The sequence below is a fragment of the Lathamus discolor genome, chromosome 1 (genome assembly GCF_037157495.1).
Source record: "Lathamus discolor isolate bLatDis1 chromosome 1, bLatDis1.hap1, whole genome shotgun sequence".
NCBI classification, from domain to species: Eukaryota; Metazoa; Chordata; class Aves; order Psittaciformes; family Psittacidae; genus Lathamus; species Lathamus discolor.
Window position 1 is genome coordinate 17,727,181 of NC_088884.1, and position 23,162 is coordinate 17,750,342.

The 23,162-nt window shown below is 39.1% G+C and overlaps 1 protein-coding gene across 3 annotated transcripts in view; it reads left to right on the forward strand.

Moving 5' to 3' along the window:
* Positions 1–23,162, forward strand: part of CFTR (CF transmembrane conductance regulator) — a 94,141-nt gene that overhangs the window by 55,363 nt on the left and 15,616 nt on the right. For all 3 annotated transcript variants that reach the window (XM_065659611.1, XM_065659525.1, XM_065659692.1), the window contains 7 exons: positions 165–418; positions 1,482–1,561; positions 6,311–6,461; positions 7,521–7,748; positions 9,960–10,060; positions 17,430–17,672; positions 21,134–21,289. In XM_065659611.1, coding sequence (XP_065515683.1) covers positions 165–418; positions 1,482–1,561; positions 6,311–6,461; positions 7,521–7,748; positions 9,960–10,060; positions 17,430–17,672; positions 21,134–21,289 — 1,213 coding nt within the window. The remainder of the gene's footprint in view (positions 1–164; positions 419–1,481; positions 1,562–6,310; positions 6,462–7,520; positions 7,749–9,959; positions 10,061–17,429; positions 17,673–21,133; positions 21,290–23,162) is intronic.

Genomic DNA, 23,162 nt, shown 5'->3' on the forward strand with positions numbered 1-23,162 from the left:
TTTCAGACATACAGGACAATATTTAAAAGTGACTGGAAATACATATAACTAACCATTAACATAGTTTTTAAATAAATGAACATTGAAGTGCTCTTCAGTAGAGAAAATAAGAGAAAAAATGCTATTTCTAGTAATGCATTTTTTTTATAATTTCCATCAAACAGGATAGCCTTGAAAGCAAATGCAACGCAATCAGAAAACAGTACCTCTGACAAACCTCCTGTGATTGTCACTGACACTAGCACCTACTACATCATTTACATCTACGTGGGAGTGGCAGATACCCTGCTTGCCATGGGAATCTTCAGAGGTTTGCCCCTTGTGCATACGCTTATCACAGTGTCTAAAACTCTTCATCAGAAGATGGTGCATGCAGTTCTTCATGCACCTATGTCAACATTCAACTCTTGGAAAGCAGGTAACTGAGATGGGAACCGATTGACTCATGTGTGGGTTTCATTTTAATTAAACAGTTTGTTCTGTTGAAGGATACTGTTGGTTTCCATTTACATTTTCAATCAAGCTGAATGTTAGAAGTTTGCCACATTAAGTAATTTGTGAATCTTTTAATGAATCTTGATTGCACTTTAAGTGTGACGTATTTCAGTTATCAATTCCGATTCTGAAATACCACCTTGTAAGTTAGAGAAAATGAACTGTTAACTGTTTGAGGCAATAAAACTAGAATAGCTTCTAATGAATAGACCTTGTCTAAAACTGTAATAGAAAAGCTGTAGTCAGCTATGTGGTGAGTGACAAGGAGTCAGATGTGAATGATAAATAGTGCTTTATTTCGTGAGTAGTGCTACTAAAATGGCATAAAACATCAGGTAGTGTGAATAATGGTATGTGTGTTCAAATTTGGCTCTGGAGTTGATACAGAGTTCATTATATAACTGGTGCAACAAGTTCTATCTCCCGCTGTACATGAAATTCCTACCCTCTACCCTTCTTACTGCTGCTTACCAAAGTATAGGAAATGCTGGTAAATGTCAATACAGCATAGGTTTTCTCGTTCATTTTTCCATTAAATTCTTAATTCTGTTGTTACCTAGTGATTAATACAGTAATTCTGCTCAGAAGCTAGGAAACTGGTGTGCAAACTCATGCAAATGCTGCTGTGCAAACTATCTGTGTATCAGCAGAGCCTGCTGCATAAGGGGTACAGACCTTATGCTTTGTGTCTCTGTCCTGTTTAATTGTTTGTTTTTCTTGCATTTTCTTGTTGGTTTTTTGGTTTTGTTTTTTAAAATTCGGAAAGTTGAAACAGAAGTTGTGGAGCCAAATTCCTCCATGGGGAAAGAAACTGTATCTCCACTAAACTGTAGTATAGCAGAATTGCATGTAATAGAAAAAATCTTGTACTCAATATTTTATATTCAGAAACAGTTGTTCTTTTTATTAAAGTAACAAATGTAGGATTTTGGGGGTGTTAAAATGTTTGACTTTCTTTTCCTTTTTTTTTTTTTCTCAATCCATAGGTGGCATGCTTAACAGATTTTCCAAAGATACGGCAATATTGGATGACTTACTTCCACTTACAGTATTTGACTTCATTCAGGTTTGTAGAATAAAAGTTCTAAATTTTGTTGTCTTAGAGCACTGTAGAGTTTCAGTTGTACATCATGCAAAAGAGATCTTACTAAGAACAGATAACAATTGGAATAAAATGCCTCTTCCTTTTTTTCAGTCTGTATACCTATTTGCATAGGTTCTTATGTTGTGTGTCGCCTTCATCGCTTCTTTTTTGAGTGCTTGTCTATATGTTTATGTTTGTGCAAACCACTTTTAGTACTCAGACTCAGAAACATTTTTGCCCTGCATACCCCTCCAGTACAAGTATCTCTGCTTCTGCCTGCATTCAACTTCAGAGGTGTAAAGGGCATTCATTAGTTTCTTTTGGTTATCTTGGATCAAGATTAGTATTTTTTTCATGCTATCAGTTGATTGCATTCATTCATTTTCATTACTTTACATCCTTAGCCTCTTCTGTTACCAGTTTGCTAGCATCACCCCTAATGTACTTCTTCTCTTTTCTTGAATATATTTTTGGTTTTATGTTCTTTTGTGTTCTGGGGAAACTCTTCCAGGACTGCTTTTTTGGGCAGTTTGAACCATGATGTTTTGTGTTCAGGTCTCAGTTGGGCAGTTCTGTGCCTTTTTTTCCTCTTTTTTTCCCTTAACAAGTTTGACTGCATAATTTTGTCTTTTTATCCTTTGCATCTTTGTGGCTTCCCCTGAGTCTCTGGGATTTAAGCTGTCAGGCACTGAATAACTATTTATGATGGAGGAGAGCTTTAGATGACTCTGTTATTTGAAGGAATTTTACATTCCTGGGTTGTAGAATCATAGAATAGTTAGGGTTGGAAAGGACCTTAAGATCATCTAGTTCCAACCCCCCTGCCATGGGCAGGGACACCTCACACTAAACCATGTCACCCAAGGCTCTGTCCAACCTGGCCTTGAACACTGCCAGGGATGGAGCATTCACAACCTCCCTGGGCAACCGATTCCAGTGCCTCACCACCCTCACAGTAAAGAAATTTTTCCTTATATCTAGCCTGAATCTCCCCTGTTGAAGTTGGAGCCTGTTACCTCTTGTCCTATTGCTATAGTACCTGATGAAGAGTCTCTCTCTAGCACACTTGTAGGCTCCCTTCAGATACTGGAAGGCTGCTATGAGGTCTCCATGCAGCCTTCTCTTCTCCAGGCTGAACAGCCCCAATTTTCTCAGTCTGTCTCTAGCCCTTCGTAATTGTAGAATTGCAAACTTTTGGGGTTTTGGATGGAAAGGCTTGTTTCCAGCATACGTCCTGGGAAACTCCATGCATTGCAAGATCTTCGGTTTTGAATGACCTTCCAGTTCATCCACACTGAAGAGAACATTGAAGGAATACAGAGATAGAGGCAATTCCAGTGTTTCTCAAGGAGGATGCCTTTGTTTGCTTCCCGTCCTGCCTATTCTGAGACTCTGTGGCTGTGTGGATCCCAGCACTCCTCATTAGTGTCCCACCACGAATGCTGCAGTGCCAGCTTTTCCTCAGGTAGAGCTGATTCCCAGAAACATTTAAAAAATAAAATAAAATCTCCCGTGGCCCTCCTGTTCCTCTCTGCCTTTATTCAGGAGATGGGCAGGCCTGGCAATCAACCTAAACGCTCTGCTGCCCGCATTGCCTGTCTCCATCTGTGAGTTTGCTTTGCTTTACCACCCCTATCAACATGAAGGTCTGATCAAAGCCAAATCGCTTGCCCTGTATCTTTGTTAGTAATTGATAACTTAGGCTCATGACTTTAGAGAGGCCAATGCAACTTCACATAAAGAGATTCAATGACATTACACTCTACTTCATATCCTGCTGATGTCATGAAGATTTGCTGAAGGAGTAAACATGGACACTAAGGCCTTCTCTGAATCATTAGTGTTATCTTTCATATGATCAGGATTCACTACTGTCTTTTCTGATGTGGCCATTTTGTTTCTAGTATTTTGGATCTGCCATGAGGATTTTATTCCAAAATTATTTTAGTTAGCCTGTCTCTATGTTTCAGACTCTCTACACTGGTTTCTCATATTTTCAACAGTAAGAAAAAATCCCTAAATTTGGCTTTTCTGTTGTGATGCCTTTCAGAGGCTCTGGTGTCCTATAGGTTCACCTCTGTCTCCTCAGTCTCAACTGCAGAGGCTCCTGAACATCCATGATAAACTGCCCTGTCTTTTCAGGTTCTTCTGGTGAAGATCATCGAACCTACTTGAATGCTGTCTTGCATGCTTTTCACCGGTCATCCCTTCATAAAAAAAATCCTTCTGATCTTCTATAGATTCAGGCTTGTTTGGAAGCCTAAAAATTCTATGGACCCTGCTTATGAACAAGCTCAGATTCCTCTAAAAGAGGAATCTGATTATTGCAGAATGTGGGAGTGATCACCGGACTTAGGACCTGGGACCTCTCCAACCCCTCTGCTTAAAGCAGGTTCAGCTAGGGCAGGTTGCTCAGGGCCATTGGATTTTGGATATCTCCAAGGGTGGACTCTCCACAAGTCCTCTGAATAACCTGTTCCAGTGTTTGACCATCCCCACAATAAGATGTGGGGATGGTCAAAATAAATATTTTCTTACATTTAAATGGAATTTTGTGTGTTTCAGCTTGTGCTCGTTGCCTCTTATCTTCCCACTGGGTACCACTGATGCGTTTTATCTGCACCAACTATCTAGTGTTATTTATATAAACAGAATATAATTGTTAAATATACATAATTTATAAAAATAGTTGCGCATATACACAAAATAATATATAACAAATACCATAAGGTAAGACCCCCTAACCCTTCTCTTAAGGCTAAACAATCCCAGCTCTATCGACCTTTCCTTGTATATGAGATGTTCCAGTCCCTTAATCATCTTCAAGATGAGGATGATTAGCTTTTCTTAGGACTTTTATGGGCAGTAGACTTATCGGTGGGCCTTCCCTTTCAGGGACAAGGGCTTTTCATCCAGGATGAATGAAACTTAAGGTTGAAAGAGGCCAGGGTTACTCTCCAATCACTGGGATGTACCCAGTTGCCCATAAAGGAAACAGCGGTATCAGCCTTCATATCAATGACAAGAGATGGCATCTGTGATGCTTTCTCTGACAGCCGTCTGGCCTGCTCCATATATCTTGGGTATGAATTGTAACCAGGTTATGACTGCAGTAGCATTACCACTAGTTTTAACATCTGTCTTGGTCTTCTACCAGTGCTTACAGTGAGGCCATCATTCCTTGGAGATCCTTCACGAGATGCTGCTAGCATATAGTGATTGTCCTTAAGGTTTAATATAGTCACACTCAAAAAGTCATGGTGAACTCACTGGACACTTATACCTGTGGTCATGACTGGTTTTCCCTAAATAATAAACCCCCATTGTTTAACCAGATTGGCTGCTGCAGTCATCACCACCCTGAACCCTTACCAAATTGCTATGTCTACCACCAGCTGCATTTCCAAACCGGTGACACAGAGGAAGGATTAAAACATGTCTCCCCATCTGGCCTCTGTCCCAGGCCTGAAAGCTCAGCACCTGGGGCATGGCAGTGCCGCACTATGGCTCTTAACTGGGCTACGTGAGCCCTCTGCTGCCATTCCCTGACCATATGCCAGTGTTGCTGGCTTGCGTGTTGATTTTTGCTACTGCCTTGTAGAGAAGGTGTCATCTTCTGGTTGCCTTTACACTTACTTTTCTGTTGCATTGCTCAGATTTCTGGTTAAAAAGAAAAAAGTAAGAAACCTGGAACATGCTTACCTGTTCCTGAAAGACTCTGACTTGGAGTACTGGCAATTTCAATCCTTCCTGGAATTTATGCAGATGTAGTAGCAAAGGCACCACCAGCATGTTTCTTCCTAATGTGAAATTAGCTTTGCTTTCCATCTATTTCTTTGCTGAGTGGTCATTTCAAATGATGGTTCAATGTGATGTTCATAATTTTGTCCAAATTGTCCATTTGCAGCTGCTTTGAGCAGATAATTTTGCAGTTTGAAGTAGTTGCTCAGTGTGAAAAGTAACACCCTGATGCAAAGCAGAACTTTGCTATTCTGTGTACACTGGTATACTTGATTTTCATTAGATTTAGTATGAGACAAAAACAGCGTAAGTGCTTAAGGTACTTCTAGAGTAAAGATCAAAGCCTGATTTAGCTAAATCTTGTCTGGATTTACCAAGGATGAGGTCTTATGAGACCATGGTGGGTTTAATGGATTAACTCTAGAATGAATTTCTTCCTTTTGAGTCATCTGTCTCCTTAAACCATCTTTGTTTCTCCTGAAACTGCTAATTTTTCATACCACAAATCATGTTATGACTTACGACTTCTTTCCTGTCTTGTCCTGATCAGGACAAGTAGTAGTCAGCTCCTGACAGTCTGGCATCCCTAGTCCAGACAAGAGACAGGGACACCACCACTACGTCTGGGAGGTGGTTGCAGATACTGCAAGTGGTGTTTTTGCAACTTTAACTAGACAGTGAATGCCTAGCTGCCATTGTTTTTGTGTGGCTTTGTGATTTAGAAGCCTGCAATTCTGGTTGTACAATATAAAACACTTCTTCCATCTATTAAAAAAAGATGGCAGATATTCCAAGAGGTTATGGATCTGGTCTGAATTATTCATGATCTTTTCATGGAGGTTTGTTCTCAGCTGCAAATCCTACTTAGGTTAGCACTTTATGTTTGTTGAAGCAATACATAGTTGCCATGGGAAGGAGATTCATCACCAATCTCTAGTCTATAAAATGACAAGTTTACTATATCAATAGTATTTTTCTTTCATTCTACAGTTAATACTGATTGTGATTGGCGCTATAACAGTAGTCTCAATATTACAACCCTACATCTTCCTGGCATCAGTGCCTGTGATAGCAGCCTTTATTGTGTTAAGGGCATACTTCCTCCACACTTCTCAGCAGCTGAAACAACTGGAGTCTGAAGGTAGGAGCAGCAAAATTGGTAGAATTCTAAATCCACAACAAATCAATTGAGAAGTGATTCACCCTTTCACCTCTTCTTTGCCTTTTCTCTTGCGAGGTGCTATTGTCTCTGGGAGCAGAACACTTACCTCCTTAAAGCCAGTGCTGTTACTGATCCAGCCAATACTGAGTGCTCTGCTTCCAAAGAGCGATGGAAAAGATCTTTTTAAAGCTGGGCTTTATCACCACTGCAGCTGAAAACAAAGTCTTGACATACAGTTTTCTTGAGAGTAAATGTAACTTGAAAAATTGTGGTCAGTCTTAGTATGTGCCCTATGGGTTTGTTTCTCTTTAGGAAATAATTGGAATTCATATATTTTTATTCCAAAGAATGCTTATTTCTAAATAAGTTATTTGACTAAATTTCCTTCCTCTCCTCCCATTAAGAGACTAACACATTTCAAATAAAATGGAAAACCTCATTCTGAAGGGTGAGTTTGCAGATCAGGCACTGTGGTCTGGCTTTACAACTGGCAGATCCTCAGCAAATCAGTCCTGAGTCTTAAACACCGATGACCATCTTTCCTTTACTGCAGTGTAATTCTGTAGTTCCTCAAATCTAAATCTAAATTTCTTTGATGTTCACAGGGATCCAGCACTGGCTCACCACTTTCAAAATTATGATGTCAGTACAGTTGAATCCAGAGCATTACTCTGTGCTAAAAAAACTTCACTTGATGGAGTTATCAGAATTACAGAAATTCATTTTGGCTGGGGAGGAGCCACCTTTCTCTGCAGGAGCTTCCCCAAGTAGTTATCAAGTAGTATGCTAACTATGGAGAATTAATGTGACCCCTTCCTGGCACTACACTATTTGGAATTTCAACCCATTCATGCAAAGTCTGTTGTTTTATATCCTGGTCTGGGGTTACTTTGGTCATGTACTCCAATAACATATGTAAATTAAACACTGACAACAATTATACTGCTGTGAGTTAGAGCATAAATCTGTGTATTTGTGTTATTTCAAAGGTATTTGCTTATGAGTGTTTATGATGTTTCTAATTTAAACACTTTACAGCCCGGAGTCCAATATTCACGCATCTTGTTACAAGTTTAAAAGGTCTGTGGACACTGAGAGCTTTTGGGCGGCAGCCGTATTTTGAGACCTTATTTCACAAAGCCCTGAATCTACACACAGCAAACTGGTTCCTCTATCTGTCAACACTGCGCTGGTTCCAGATGAGGATAGAAATGATATTTGTTGTCTTTTTTGTTGCTGTGGCATTCATCTCTATCATAACTACAGGTACAGTAATTTTACTGCAGGACTGAAATGGAAGTCTTCTATTTAACAGCTCAGCTTTAGAAGCTTCCAAGTATTGCAAACATGTTTAGCATAGATTGGAGTCACTGATTTGTCATAATAATAAACATGATTTAATTAAAATAGAAATTACACGTTATTATCTGCAATCTGATGTTGTAGAGGACTCATTAAAGAGATTAGTCTGAAAACAATATCTAAAGGGACAGAACTTTTAGTGACGATAATTGCTGTAAACAATTTAGTGTGTTTGAAACCACATTAATCTAACCCTGTTAGTGTACTAAAAAGCTTGGATGTTGATTATCATCTGTATAGCTCAGACTTTTTTAATAAATAGACGTTAATGTTCCTTTCATTTGCAAATGGCTAAGACATGCAAAGTTTTAATGATCTTTTAAGGTCAAACCAATAGTAGAAATAGTCATGCAGTTCCCTAATTTCCATCCCACTGGTGCATTTTCTGATGTGAAGTTTTTCAAATTCCATTCAAAATCCCCTTAAAAGTGGCTCACCACTCTTAGTAAACCCAGTACATGAATGAGAATCACTGTATGCCTTACTATCATAATTGTATTTGAAATACTGCCCATGGCTGGACAGGTGTAGCCAGTTTCTGACAAGCAGAGAATAGGGGAATAATGTCCCCCAGATGTTGAAATAAGTCAATTCTGTGGAAAACCTCATCATGTTTAGCTACAGATTACTTCAAATACAGTTTTTAATTGACTATGCTTTTGTTAAGTTTTTTTTTTTTTCAATTTTGATTCTCAGGTATTATTCTCTCTCCCCCAAGTTTTACACTGAATTTTGTGTGCAGGAGCTGGATGCAGTTGCAATACGATGGCCACTGATGAACAAATTTTGCTAATTTTGTTGAGGTTTCTGGTTCTAACAATATCGAGATTTCATTTGATCATAGAATCATAGAATCATAGAATAGTTAGGGTTGGAAAGGACCTTAAGATCATCTAGTTCCAGTCCCCCTGCCATGGGCAGTGACACTTCACACTAAATCATGCCACTCAAGGCTTTATCCAGCCTGGCCTCATACTGTGTTGAAAAGGAGCTAAGAAAAGTGTACATTTTATCCAGTATTGTATGAAATGATACCCTCTGTTTTTGTGTAAGGGGCTCTCCTGATTCTTAGGTAAAAAAAAACCCAAAACAACCACACAAATACTTCTGTACTAAAATATGCACCTACAGTACTTTTGTCACAAAGGAGACTTTTAGTTCCCCTAAAATTCATAGGGAAGCATTTCCCCTGCTGCCTTTCTCATTTTTTTATTTTGTGTGCTCAGTAGTTTTGATTTTTTTTTTTAGGAAAACTGTTTCTTGTGTTACTGTTTTTCTGGATATTTGAGAAAAGGGGTTCGAAGCCCTTTTAAGAAACTTGAAAATTTGTCATCTTGCCACCACTGTATAAAAGGCCCTTGGAGCAGCACTAAATTCCTTTTCTTAATCTGCCAGCTTTCAGGAGGAATATTTTGCTTTTCTTATTTACTTCTATAATTGATCCGATAACAAGATGTATATAATCAAAACAGGAGGAAGTTTGCCAAAGAAAGCCATAGAAGAGATGGGGAAATCATACAAAGGCATTTGGCTTAAATTCCCAGTTCCATTTAACACATAATAGGATTAAAACCAACAGTGGGGTAGCTTAAATTCTTATATTATACTGTATGAACTCATAAAGGAAAATCCCTGGAAAACCCCTTGCTTTTTACAACAGACAATAAAAGCAAAAGAATTTGTATCTGCATCTTTGTGGAACAGTAAATAGAACATGTCCTCTATTTGTCTGAGAAATGAAAAAGTAAACCAGCGCAACTATCTTGAATTTTGAGTTGTCAGCTGTGGTGTTTTAGTTAGATAAAAGTAATTTCATAGATTATATGCTTTGTAAAAAGGACATGGAAACCAAGGTTTGCAGGGGTCTGATTCTCTTTATAGCTGAAGCACCAAGATTTAATTTTTTGTTCTGCCAAAGCAAGAACAGGGTCTCTCATGAATTCAATGGCAAAGCCGTTTAGCTGATGATTAAGATCTCAGTCCTTTGTATAAGTAGCAAATCTGTGTTTTCTCCATGAAATAAAAGAGGAGAGAATGTGAATATGTATTTTAAGCTATACATGCTAATTTTCTGATTTATTTGCATATAAATTGAGTGTGTTTTTCTCTCCACAGGTGATGGACCAGGTAGAGTTGGCATTATTCTTACTTTAGCTATGAACATCATGGGAACCTTGCAGTGGGCAGTAAACTCAAGCATAGATGTGGATAGTTTGGTAAGCATAAAATGCACTGTACTGTGCTTTCTGTTGAGGAATTGCCTTATTTTGTTGATTATGGGTGTTCAGTAAGTTGTTTTCTGAGCTGGATAACAGGCAGATGTGTCAGAAAAATTCCCCTCATACCTTTCATTGCAACTGACTGACTTTGGCACAGCACAAACTGAGTTTTTCTAAGATCAATAGTTTTCCTGGACTAGGATAGGCAGCAGCAAATAATTGAATTGAGGATTCAGATTGCAGATGTTAAAACTTCATAAAGGGTTGGAGTTGTTTTGTTATGATTATATACCTTACTAAGGTATAAAATATACATTATTCGGTCTACTTAAGGGCTTTGCACAGCAGATCACGATGCATGTTTTTGAGCTCCCTCCATGAAAAATCAGCAGTGATTTAAAAATCTGTTGTAGACTTCCCCGAGGGTCTTTTTCTCTGACATAAGGCTTTGGAGTGGTCCATGTTTGCCACTTGAATTTGTGTAGCTAGTCCGTTAGTTAGGATTGGCTTTAAAACAGAATATTTCACAAGGTTAACTTATCATCACCTGTCTGTTGAGATATGAGAAGCAGGCAGAATACTCATAAAAGAATATGTTTGTTCTTATAGTTTTTGTCATACCTTAGTTTGAATGTGTGAAAGTTTTAGATGTTATTTTTAAATGTAGTAGCTAGTTTTCTCTTTGCACTTCAGGCATTTTAGGATCTATTTTAGACAGAATTCTTGTTGTAAAATACAGTAGCTTTATAAATAAAAAGAGAATTCTGAGAAATTAAAACCTCCCACATCCAGTCATAACCTCTCTGAACCCTAAATTAGCTTCTTGAGACAGCCATGTCAGTGTTGAAGAAAAACCAGCTTTTACAGCACATCTTGGAGACAGTCTTGCAGTCCTGATTAGCTTAAAAGGGTTGTTGGTAAAAAAAAAAAGTAATTGGGGCAAATAGTAACAGTGCAGGAATATTTGCCAGTTCAATGTATTTTGTTTTCTTTTGAATGTGATTTAACCAGCCTTATCCTGAAGGAAATCCTTAAGAGCCCCAAACCTGGGAATTAACCACTTACAACAGCTAATCTCTTGTTTACACATGTGACTGGTGATAGTCCAGAAAGCTGACTGCCATTCAGGGACACATTTTTTCCCTATCCACAAGTTGTTTAATGATGACTCTTTTCTTTGCTTCTTAGAACAGCCTGTCTTGAAGGCCAAGCACTTTGTAGAAGGCCTTCTTTGCCATAACTGCAAGACACACCAAACAGCAGTTGTGTGACTGATAATGAAGTAAAATGTGCCATTGGTAAGGCACAACAGAGACAGAGACTATTTAATCTGCTGTCATTTATAAACTCCATTTTAACCCAGTAAGGCATAATGTGATCAGTTTAACAATCTGCATAAGAATTATATGGCTTAATGCGAACTGAAGGTGTTTTACAAGAGTAATAGAATGTCTTACTGTAGGATTCAGAGGGTGTTGGACACATCAGCGTTTCAATAAAGAACTTACCCTTTTTCAAAATACAGCAATGTTAAAATGTCATCTATTAGTAGCAATAAGGAAGTAACTCCCTTTCCCCTGAAAAGAAAATCTCAAGTTGCTTTAGATGTTTGTGAGCACTTTTCTCTGTATTAAGACAAACTACTGTACTGGAGCATCGGTCATATTCTATTAATGATAGCCTTCTAAGGTGCATCAGCTTATAGGTGGATCCTCTGGACTTCTTTCGGCAGTAGATAGCTGCCCACCCCCATCCCATGGATGTTTAGGTATCCCAGATGACAAACTAATAGATACTGCTGGCATTGAAAAGCTGCTCCTGTATGCAAGCAGATAAGAATAGCTTAATGGTTTCAAGATACTAAAACTGCTTCAGTGGGTGATGCAGATGTATTATTTCCAATTCTGTATTCTCTACATTTAGCACTTCCCTCTTAAAAGTCTTTTACGTTTATTTGGTGACAGATGTCCTGCAAAGGCTTGCATGTGTTCCTTAGTAGTCTATTTGGTTATACTCTATTTTTCTCTCAAGGGGTACTTTGAAGCTCCTCACAGGACCAGATTGACTAGAACACATCTCCATATGTCTCTGGTTACAGATATGCACGCACTGCTCTAGATAGCATCATTCTTGCTCTTCCTTGAGCAGCTGTGACATCCATGTTTAAAAGCCTGCACAGAAGCGCATCTGAATGTATAGCACATTTGTAGGTAGCAGTTTTGGGTTGTCAGATAAACCGGAGTTTTCTGCAAGTGGTTGAAACCCATGTCCAAAGGCATAGCTCCTCTAATTAGTGCATAACATTAAGCTCATATTGAGTTGTTTTACAAGATACGCAAGGGATGTAAAACAAATGCAAGCAAAACGACAGGAAAGCAGGAGAACAGAGGAGCGGGATCATGTGAAGAAGGAAAAAAGAACCTGAAGAAATACTGGCCAAACAGATGGGCAGGTGGCAAATTTGACTTTATTCCAGACAATCTCCTTCCTGAGCTTTCCATGACACTGACATATATATTGAAGAAAACCAAGTTTCTATTTTGGATTTTTTTACATACACAGATATCCTCTTTGAAGCAATTTCTGTTGAACTGGTTTGGCTTTAACTGAAAAATCCCCATTGTCTTTTAATATCCCATAATGGTTTTGGCATTTCATTCTCTACATCCCGAGCCCTGATACTTTATCTACTCTGCCTTTTTTTTTTTTTCCTTAACATATGTGGTCACTCTGACAGCTCTCCATTGTTTCATTTCAAGCGACCAGTTAGGCTGGCTTTATCTTTTCACTTTGATCGTTTCTGCTAATATCCCTTTAGCTGGTTTTCAGTCTTTTTCTTATCCCTCCAGGCAGCCTTGTAGTATTTTTAATCCTTTTCCTTCATAAGGAAATAGAAAATAAGTTTTCCGGTAAGTGCTGCTTTCACAGATAAGCATTGGCTTGTCCCAGTGGACTGTTTTAATCTTTTATAACCTTCTTGTTCACTGATGTGTATTCTGTAGTAGCAGTGCTATAACTGGTAAGGACAATTCATTTTATCAGGGACAGAGAAAATGCCATGCTTTTACTGTTGCCAAGATTACTTATGTAAGGAGATATAAAAAGAATTCCCCAAAGAGATATTGAAACCAAATTTGCTAAACCTCACAGTGTCCAGTCCTGTATATCAGGGATGCTGAAGAATTAAAGTAGAGGAGAGGACCAAAGGAAAATTAAGACTTAGAAAAAATGATGGTGCTTGTTTTCACTACTGTCAGCGTAAAACCTGAGACCTCTGTTAATTTATAGAGTTTCAGTAGACTAATTATTTGACTATAAAATCTGAATCCGAATGACAGTTCTCAAAGTGAGGTATTGGTCATCTGGAAGGAAACAGAACCATGAAAGATCTGTTGGAACATTTTCTCTTGTGCCTGCAAAGCAGTGTGAGAAAGAACAAAAAATTCAGTACAAGTTTTAAATGAACTAATTATTTCATTTGTGCAGTATGGAACAGGAGTATATGCCCTGTAAGTGCACCCAAAATGTAACAGCAGAAGATGTGAAACCTCAGTAAAACCTTATGGTCTGTCTGTATTGACCCTATTTTTGCAGTGACTTAATGCACTGGGGATTTTTACAGCATGAGCCAATTGGACCAACCTCTCATAGAACCTCTGAGTTGCGCACTGCTCTTTCCAGCCAGCATGGATTTGAGGAAGTGGTGTCTTGCAACATGATCGTTAAGTAGTAGGCATGTCTGGTCTGGAGAGGGTAACTACTCTCTTTTAGCAGAAGAGAACATAGGACCTGATGAAATTAATTGTATTAGATTACTTGTAAAAGAATTACTTCTTCCACTTTCAGGAAATATACATTACATAATTATATTATGAATTCTCCTTCAACATTAAGAAGAATTTAAATGATATTAATGAGAAAGTAAATTAAAGAATGTGCAGTGTTATTAAAATCTCAGTCAAATACAATTAGGCAAGGCTAAAAATAGTGCATTATGCTCTAGACATTTTTAGTTGAAGTAGTAAATATACTCCTTTATTCTAAAGCATTAACTAGTGAATGTGAATATAGCAGACACATTGTTGATGGGAGTAATGGATAAGAAACTTGCTGTCAGCTACACTATACCTGTCATTATGAATGACAGAAGATTTCTATCTATGAAAGGAAGAATGGCTTTTTTTGTAAAATGTGAGTGAGATTTATGCTGCATTCTGTCCAGATCTAAATCATAATTCAAATTACAGAACCAGGAAAGCTTCCTTTTGAATTTATTTAAAGTATAAAGCTGTATAAGATATTTGCATATGTGATGTGACTGATAAATTAGTCAGGAGCACTGGGGCATAGAGGTGAAATTTTCTGCTGTAAGAGAAGGCTCTTTGTCCAGCTGGTTTCATAGCTATTGATAAACTGATAGATTTTAGCTACTGTGTAATGGTAGGATCTCTTGGGCAAATGTAGGGAATCCCTGCCTGTACAAATGTTTACAGGTCATTACGAAGCCAAGAAAGACCTTAATTTCTGAATTTTTCTGTATAGATAAGATTTCTAAAACAAAGGTACCATCAAACACTGACTAAACAAATGCATGGTGCTCATCCATGCATGTATTATATTTACTAGAGACAGACAGGAAGCAAATTGTCAGTCTTGTCCACATCTTCTTGTATGTATCACCAAATGAGATGACATTCATATATCAGCATGATGATGAACATGCCTTTCTATCTTGCACAGTGGTTGAGATGGAAATTGTAATCAATCTGCTTGGGTGTTACCATGCTTTTTGTACTTTCTGTCACAATAGTGTTTCAAGATGCTAATGTAAGCTATGATCCTATTATTTCCTTGCACTGTATATAAATTTGCTTCCACATGGAAAATCCACCTAACAATATTTCAATCTGGATCGAAGAACAGGAGGGAATGGTAATAGATCAAGTGGAATCACTTTGCAGAAAGAATATATAAGCGACTAAACAAGGTCAAAGATGTACAAAGGCTTTTCCATAATGCCACTAAAGAGAGATACTACTGGGAATACAGATTAAAGAATAAATGCTAATAATAAGGCCCACATATTCCTGCATGCAGTAACTCAGCAAGTATCTATCTATTTATTAATTTAGTTTGCTAAGTAATGTCTGACCAATAAGCATGGAGACTATCTTATAATTTACTCTTGTTGTTTATAAGGACAAATTTTGATAAAACGCGGAATCTAGTTAAGTTAGTTGGACTAGCAGGAATGTAAAGTCAAGTCACGTTTTCTTCAAGTAAGGAGCTGAAATTTGTTTCCTGAATACAGAAGAAAAACATTAGGAATTTTGAGGGACTTCAGGACTATGAGCATGAACAACATTCTATAAAAGCATATTAGAAATTACAGCCTCTACAGCATGGATTGGTTAACCCGAACAAACTGTTGCTAGAGATCAAGAAGCAGATAGAAAGGAGAGACTTGACATTTGAAGAAGAGCTGGTTGAGAAGCTGGAGACCTGATAATGGCCACATCAAATGAACCCACCAAGATGGCAGTGGTAGTGGCATGTGATAGAATAACAACTGTCACTTTTGGTTAAGAAGGAGAAACCAAAGTCATTGGTGCCCCCATCAGTTTGTTAGTCTGATGACAGGAGTCTTTACAGTTTTGAAAAATGTAATTGAAGATGCAGTGCTTACAGAGTGAATTCACTGAGGTTTGCTGACATTAAGGTTGCATCAGACTAACCTGATATCTGATGATACATTTTCCAGACAAAAGTAATGTAGTAGATCTCATTTGTCTTCAGGAAAGCACTGGCTATGGCTCTGTTTCAGAAATTATATAAATGAAGGAGATCAGGATTATTACAAGAAGTGTAAACTAGTTAATGAGTTGGACAGAAAGGAAATGGCATTAAGCTGTAAGCATTAAGCTATAGGGAGGCTACTCAACAAAGATTAGATTTGTGACTGAACTCATTTTAATCTTTTTTTAATGGTCTTAAAGAAAAAAAATGTGTTGAAGAAATCTGACAAAGGCACAAAGCTGAAAGGCAATGTTAGCATGAAGGCTGCTGGGAATTGAAAGGTATTAAGTGACCTCAAATGGCAGATACAAAACAGATTTCAGTAACTGAAGTTCGAAGACTTGAATTTAGGGACTACTAAGAATAACCTCTAAAGTAAGTCAGGATCTTAGAAATGGCTAAGATGGAAGAAAGGTTGGCTGACCAGTGCTCAGTCAGAGGGTGGCTCAAAGATGTAGCTGTGAAGAAAAGAATATGATTTTAGGGTGTCTTAATTAAGATATTCCTAATATACATAGGAAAGTATCAGTGCCTTTGTACAATGTCTTTGTGAAATGTCATCCAAAACGCTGTGTACATTCTGGTCAGACAAGAAAGAGTAATTTGAACTGGGATGTTTGAAGAAGAAGAACATAAGAAAGAAGCTTAAACCTGGACTTTTCTCTAGTGCTGGAGAACGAAAGGTGACTGGTCTAAGGTAGCTTTCTATAAATTGAGGAAAGCAGCTAGGAAAAAGTACTATTTACAATTTGAAATTAATAAACTTACAAGAATAAACTGGTCCATAGACTCAAAAATATGTTTTCTGACTACCTGAGCAGTGAAGTTCTATTGAAGGAGGTAAATGAACTATTTATTAAATGACCCTTGACCCATTAAAAAGGCAGTCAAGGGGAACACTTTGAGTCCCATGCTCCTTTGAAAATTCAGCAAGACTGCTACTGACAGCTTCTGTCTGAAGTTCAAGAACTACAGGATTTGATTATTTTACTGAATACATATAATAACAGATATAAAATTAGTTGTCATGGAACTTACTACTAATTATTTGCTAAAAGCTATATATAATTTCTTATAGAAACTCAGACATTAAAGTCTGATGAGTGTTCCTCTTTATTTGATGCTATGGCTTTACGTCTTTCCGTTTCCACATAATCTGCTAATCTTTGGACATCAATCATTATTCAAGGTACTTCAGCTTTTTGGTTGAGCAACCCTTTCAGATAGAAGGAGTTGAAGATTCCAAGATTGCTTTCATGATCATACTTTGATTTTATAAATACAGGTCATCAGCAATTTTCAAAATACATTTTTAGGGCTGGAAAGACCTATTGTGTCCATTTATAAAGGAAGCAAATGGAATCACATGTTGGACTACTGTCAGTAGTAAAAAAGCAAGAGAATCTTGAGCTTTCTATAGGAAGTATCCTGCCTTTTAAAATTATGTCATGGCATAATTTACGCAGAAAAAAGACTCACTGTTCTGGCTAAGCATTAGGAATAACTTGATTGCATTTGTTTTGACACCTAAGTATTAATTAAAATTAGAATACTCTGTTTTGATTCATAGATGCGGTCTGTTGGACGAATATTTAAATTCATTGACATGCCAACAGAAGAGATGAAAAACATGAAGCCACAGAAGAATAACCAGCTTTCAGATGCCCTTGTAATTGAAAACAGGCATGCGAAGGAAGGGAAGAACTGGCCATCTGGGGGACAAATGACTGTGAAGGACCTTACAGCCAAATACGGCGAAGGAGGAGCTGCTGTGTTAGAAAACATTTCTTTTTCAATAAGTTCAGGACAGAGGGTGAGACACTTCTTTGTGTGTTTGATCTGACTTCTATTAAGCTTAACTGTAGAAATGTCATTATAAACCTATTCATTGACTAAAGAGCAGGTTCAGTTCAGTAAAGTTTTGTAAATTAAATTGTCACAAAACAAAGTAATCGTCTAAAGCACTTGAAGAACAGAAATGTCTTGTGTCTCCTCTTAAAAAGAGCTCGTCTGTAGGATTACTGGCTACAAACAAAAAAGGGCAAGGAAAATCTGCCTCAGTTATCCTAGAAATCTGGAGGATATTTACACCTCAGTGGAGCACAGTGGGGATGGTTGCTGGCCATGAGGAGCAGCATATACCGATAAAATACTTACGCAGCAGTTCCCCAAGCTGTATTCCTGTGCTTAAACTCTTCCTCCTCCTCCTAGGAGAGGGAAGCTTGCTGGTGAGAGTGGATGCCGGGGTCAGCCTGACCCTGGTGGAGCAGGGCATAAAAGAATACTGGCTCTTGTGCCAAGGGTAATGCACTGCTGGCTCCGGCGGCCAGAGGGTGGAGGTGCCGTCTCGCCTGTTCGATGAGGGCTCTGTACCACCCCAAAATATTATATAGCAAACCATAAACAGCTCTATTCTTTAGAGCACTGACAGACCTCTGATAAATCTTCCTGCATGGTTGGGGTTGCATTCAAGAAAGAGCGTTTCAGTACAGCAGTTAGGCAGAGGTTTAATGCTCTGCTTTAAGTTCGTGCTGAAGGATCATCCTTGGTGGGGTGGGAAGAAAGGCTCACGTGACTTCCTGAGTAGCAGCCACACAGATGAAGGGTAGATTGTAACTCTCCCACACAGATGAGAAAAAAAGGTTCAGTGACAGCAACCTGGCTTCACCAGAAGGAAGCTCTGCTCCTAGTTTGGATAGCACCAGTCTCTGCTAGGTCTGGTAGATCTGTCTTGGTTTACATGAACTGAATGTTTCATCTACAAAGTTGGAGGGCACCAAAATTTTCAAACGGGGAGTTTGACCTCTGTAACGCTATCCTGAAACTGTTCTGCCTTTGGAAGAGAAGCACCTGTGATTCCTGGAGCGTGGAGCTGCAGGTGCCACTGCAGTCTAGTGGATTTACTTCCTGGAAAATCCCTTGGAGAATGGAAAATGAAAGATGCTTTTGTACTGTGCAGAGAGTGGGCAAAGCAATTAAAGATCTTTTTTTCAATGGCTATGATTTAGGAACTCAGTACAATTTTGATGAAGAATCCTGGCCTCCAAGGAAGTATTTCCAGAACTGGAGCATGCTTCTTAAACTGGAGAGGATTTGTCTCTGCCCCATAGGGAAGCAGAGACAATAAAAGTAAAATAAGCAGGGAAGGGGAGAGCTTTTCTCTGCTGAGGGAGTAGAATAGCACAGCACAAGTATGAAATAGAGTAGAATAGAATAGAATGGAACGAACTAGAATAGAATAGTATGTGATGATTGATAGGGTAGGACAAGACAGGGCAGGGCTATCCTCTTGATAAAGAAATGTTTCCTAATGTCCAGTCTAAACCTTCCCTGGTGCAGTATTGAACCATTCCCATGTGTCCTATTACTGGATACCAAGAAGAAGAGCTCAGCACTTTCCTCTCCACTTCCCCTCCCCAGGAATCTGTATAGAGCAATGAGGTTTCCCCTCAGGTTCCTTTTCTCCAAACCAAAGTCCTCAGCCTCTCCTCATAGGACATTCCTTCCAGCCCTTTCACCAGCTTCAGTGCTGTCCTCTGGACACATTCAAGGACCTTCACATCCTTAAATTGTGGGGCTCAGAACTGTAAACAGTTCAAGGTGAGGCTGTGCCAATGCTGAATATGGCAGGATAATCACCATTTTCAACTGGCTGGTCATGCTGTGTTTGATGGACCCCAGGAAGCAGTTTGCCTTTTGGCTGCTATTGAGCCTGCTGCCAACCAGCACCCACAGATCCTTTTCTGCAGGGCTGCTCCCCAGCCACTCCTGCTCCCCAGCCACTCCAGTCTATACTTGTGCCCAGCATTACTACATGCCAGGTGCAGAATCTGGCATTTCAGCTTGTTAAGTTTCATCCCATTAATCATTGTCCAATGATCCAATCCATCTAGATCCCTCTGCAAGGCCTCTTGGCCCTCAAGAGAGTCAGCAGCACCTCCCAGTTTGATGTCATGAGCAAATTTGCTGCTGGTGCATTCAACTCCTGCGTTGTTGATGAATATATTCAACAGAACTGGCCCTATAATTGAACCCTGAGGAATCCCACTGGTGACTGGTTGCCAGCCAAATGTAGCCACATTCACTACACCCCTTTGAGCTCTGCTTTTCAGCCAGTACTTCACCAAGTGCACTGTGAACCCACTCATCCCACAGCTGGAGACCTTGTCCAGAAGGATGTTGTGAGATACAGTAACAAGAGCCTTACTAAAATGCAGAAAAACTTCATCCACCTTATCATAGAAGGGTATCAAATTAGTTAAACACGACTTTCACTTTGTGATCTCATGTTGACTCTGCATGATGAGTCCATCATTCTTTAAATACCTTACAATATTACGCAATATCACCTCCATAATTTTCCAGGAACTGAGGTTAATTTAGCAGGTCTTTAGTTCCCTGAGTCTTCCCTCATGCCTTTTATGTAGATTGGAATCAATAGATTCCAGTGCAACGCAGTGCAGACTGCTCATATGGTTCAGAGGCCTGAGGCACTGTTACGGGCAGCAGGAAGAATGCCTTTCTTCACCTTCACCATATATATTGTCACCCTACAAACGCAGCTCATGCTGTGTAAAACCCAGCTGTTGGAAAAGGCAGTATCTTGGCAGTTGCTTGTGGATTCTGCAGATACTGCTCATTCCAGCAATTGGTCGGTGGAATCCCATAAGGGAAACAGAACATTTTAGAAAACCCCTGTGTATTATTTTTCTTTACACCCTAAGAGGTAGGGAAAGGCAGCACTAGCTGGGCAGGTTGAGGACTTGCATTGCTGCTTGGGGCAGGGCAACAGCATGGTGTATGCTATGACCACTGCCTCAGACCAAAAGCTACCCCACTACAGTCATGGTCTGATCAGAATTAGGCCCTCTGATTTCAATTTTATGGAAATGGAGTAGCTTAGTAGTGTGATTCAGGTGCTCTTCCTACTTGGTTTTTGTCTGCTGGATAGGGTTTTGTTTAAGAGGGCTTCATAGCAGAAGAAAGGGAAAGGTACAAACAGCTGGACTACTCAGTACAAGGTAATCTAGAAGCAAATTTCTTCAGCTAACAGTTTTCTTCATCTTAGTTAATTATAATAAAATAGAGTCTGACCTAGTGCTTTGTTCAGCTCCTGCCGTAGGCTTTTATCATTCTCAAGTGAGTGACATTTACTATCCCATTGAGAATCATTTAAATTTTTCTCCACTGCTGAGATCTCTGAGTGTTTCTGCCTTTGACTGTGGTTAATATGTGAGCAGTACTGAATGTTTGCTTTTATGGTTTGCATTGCAGGTGGGCCTTTTAGGAAGAACTGGTTCAGGAAAAAGCACTTTACTTTTTGCATTTTTAAGACTGCTGAATACAGAAGGGGATATCCAGATTGATGGAGTCTCCTGGAACACGGTCAGCGTGCAGCAATGGAGAAAGGCATTTGGAGTGATTCCTCAGGTAATGAGATTGCGGTATATTTGTGTGTCTTCATTTTCTTTGGTTCTACGTATGCTTCAAGCTGGAAGTTAATTGTTTTGTACTAAGGAACAGAAACAAGACACAAAAATTTTGTTAAAAGGGGAGATGGATGGATGGATGGAGGGATGGATGGAGGGATGGATGGACGGATAGATAGGTGCAATGATTCACAACAAACTACTTTCTGAGGGTTTCTGTGCCACTCACACAAGAATTCTAGAAATCAGAAGGTACAGCACACTCAAACAGAAATGTTCATAACCTTTTCTGTGTTCATAATGCTTTTCTCTGCACCTCTGAAACAGTTTGCATGTTGATTCAAAATAAGATAGTGCCACCTGAAATAAAAAATACAGTCAGTGGTGTTCTCAGCTACTGTTTTCTAAAGCACTACATCACATATTGTGGTTAACATGTGAATTCCATACATTGCCTGTTTTCCATGGCAGGTTAGTACCATAATTATTAATTTTCTCATATTCTACTAGACCACTAACTGATTCCCAACATGGACTCATCACTTTTTTTAGCTGTCACCTCTCATGACAATGTCATAATGCATGCATTAAGGAGCACTTCATGTTATTTATGCTTGCAGCAGTGCTGGCGAAGTAATGCCATTTCAGAGATGAAAGAGGAAACAGCTCCTCACATGGGTTTAGGCACCCTAGTTTTTTCAAATAACTGGAACAAGAGAAATAGTCTAAGGAGGAGCAAAGAACTAAACCTAGGACTTGCCTGTCTACTGTCTTAAAAGGCAGTTACTGTCTGAGCAAGTTGGTAAGCTGCAGTGTAGTGCAAAGCTGTGTGCACTGACAGCTTGAGATGCTTTGAAATAGTTGGAAAGACTCTTGGACAGCCAGCTGATTGAACTAAAAAATATGCTGCCAGGTTTGCATTTTCAAAATAGTGGTTTTCTTTTCTACAGCCATCATAGCAGAGCAGAGGTGTGTCATCACTTTCACCCTTCCTTGGGTATGTAGGCTAAAATCTGCTTTCTACCATAATGCAACAAAGCAGCCTAATTGTATTAAAGTCACTTCTGATCTATTTCAGTGTCATGGAGGTGGCATTTAACTCTAAACCGAGGCGTTCCTTATGGCACTGTTTTGGCTTTGGTATCTGTTAAAAACCACTGAAATGCTCATGCTGGAAACACAATGTTTGCAAGCACAAGAGGAACTCAAAACTTATTCTTTCTACTTCATGATCAGCTTTGAGTTGTGATGGCTTCCCTTTCAAAACTGTTTTCCCACAGCAGCCTGAGTGGCATTTACTTAGTGTAGGGCATGCAAAGAAGACACAGCTCTTTCCTATCTCTGCATTTCCACAAAGATGCTCTGAAATTTCCTTAAAGGCAGCAAATTTTCAGTACTTTGACCTTGCCAGAACAGACCCTGTCTTCACTGCCAAGTTACAGACTCAAAAAAACGGAACCAAGGGAGCAGTGGTAAGTGCACTAGTTGGATTAGTTTCTTGTCTGGACTCTACTGACAGCCTGGTCTGTCATATGCTGTCTGCTTTGCTGAGGCTTGCTTGGCAAGCTGCCCTTTGATAGCTGACCTGTCGTCACTCTTTCTGTCTTCTCTTCAACATTTTCACATCTATGTATCCTTTATTTTTCTTTATTATTGCTGGTTCAGTTCTGCAGCATGATTGTTGTTTGCAAGTATGAAAAAAAGTCACCCCTTCAGATTGAAGCAGCTGTGCAGTGAACTGTAAGTGCAGCTACATCTCATGCAGGTACATGAGTTTGGACAGGTATGTTATACAGCTGTCCTCCTGTCCTGGGTTCAGCAGTAGCAGTCATTTATTCTCCTTCTTAGTCGCTGGTGCAATGCTGTGATTTTGA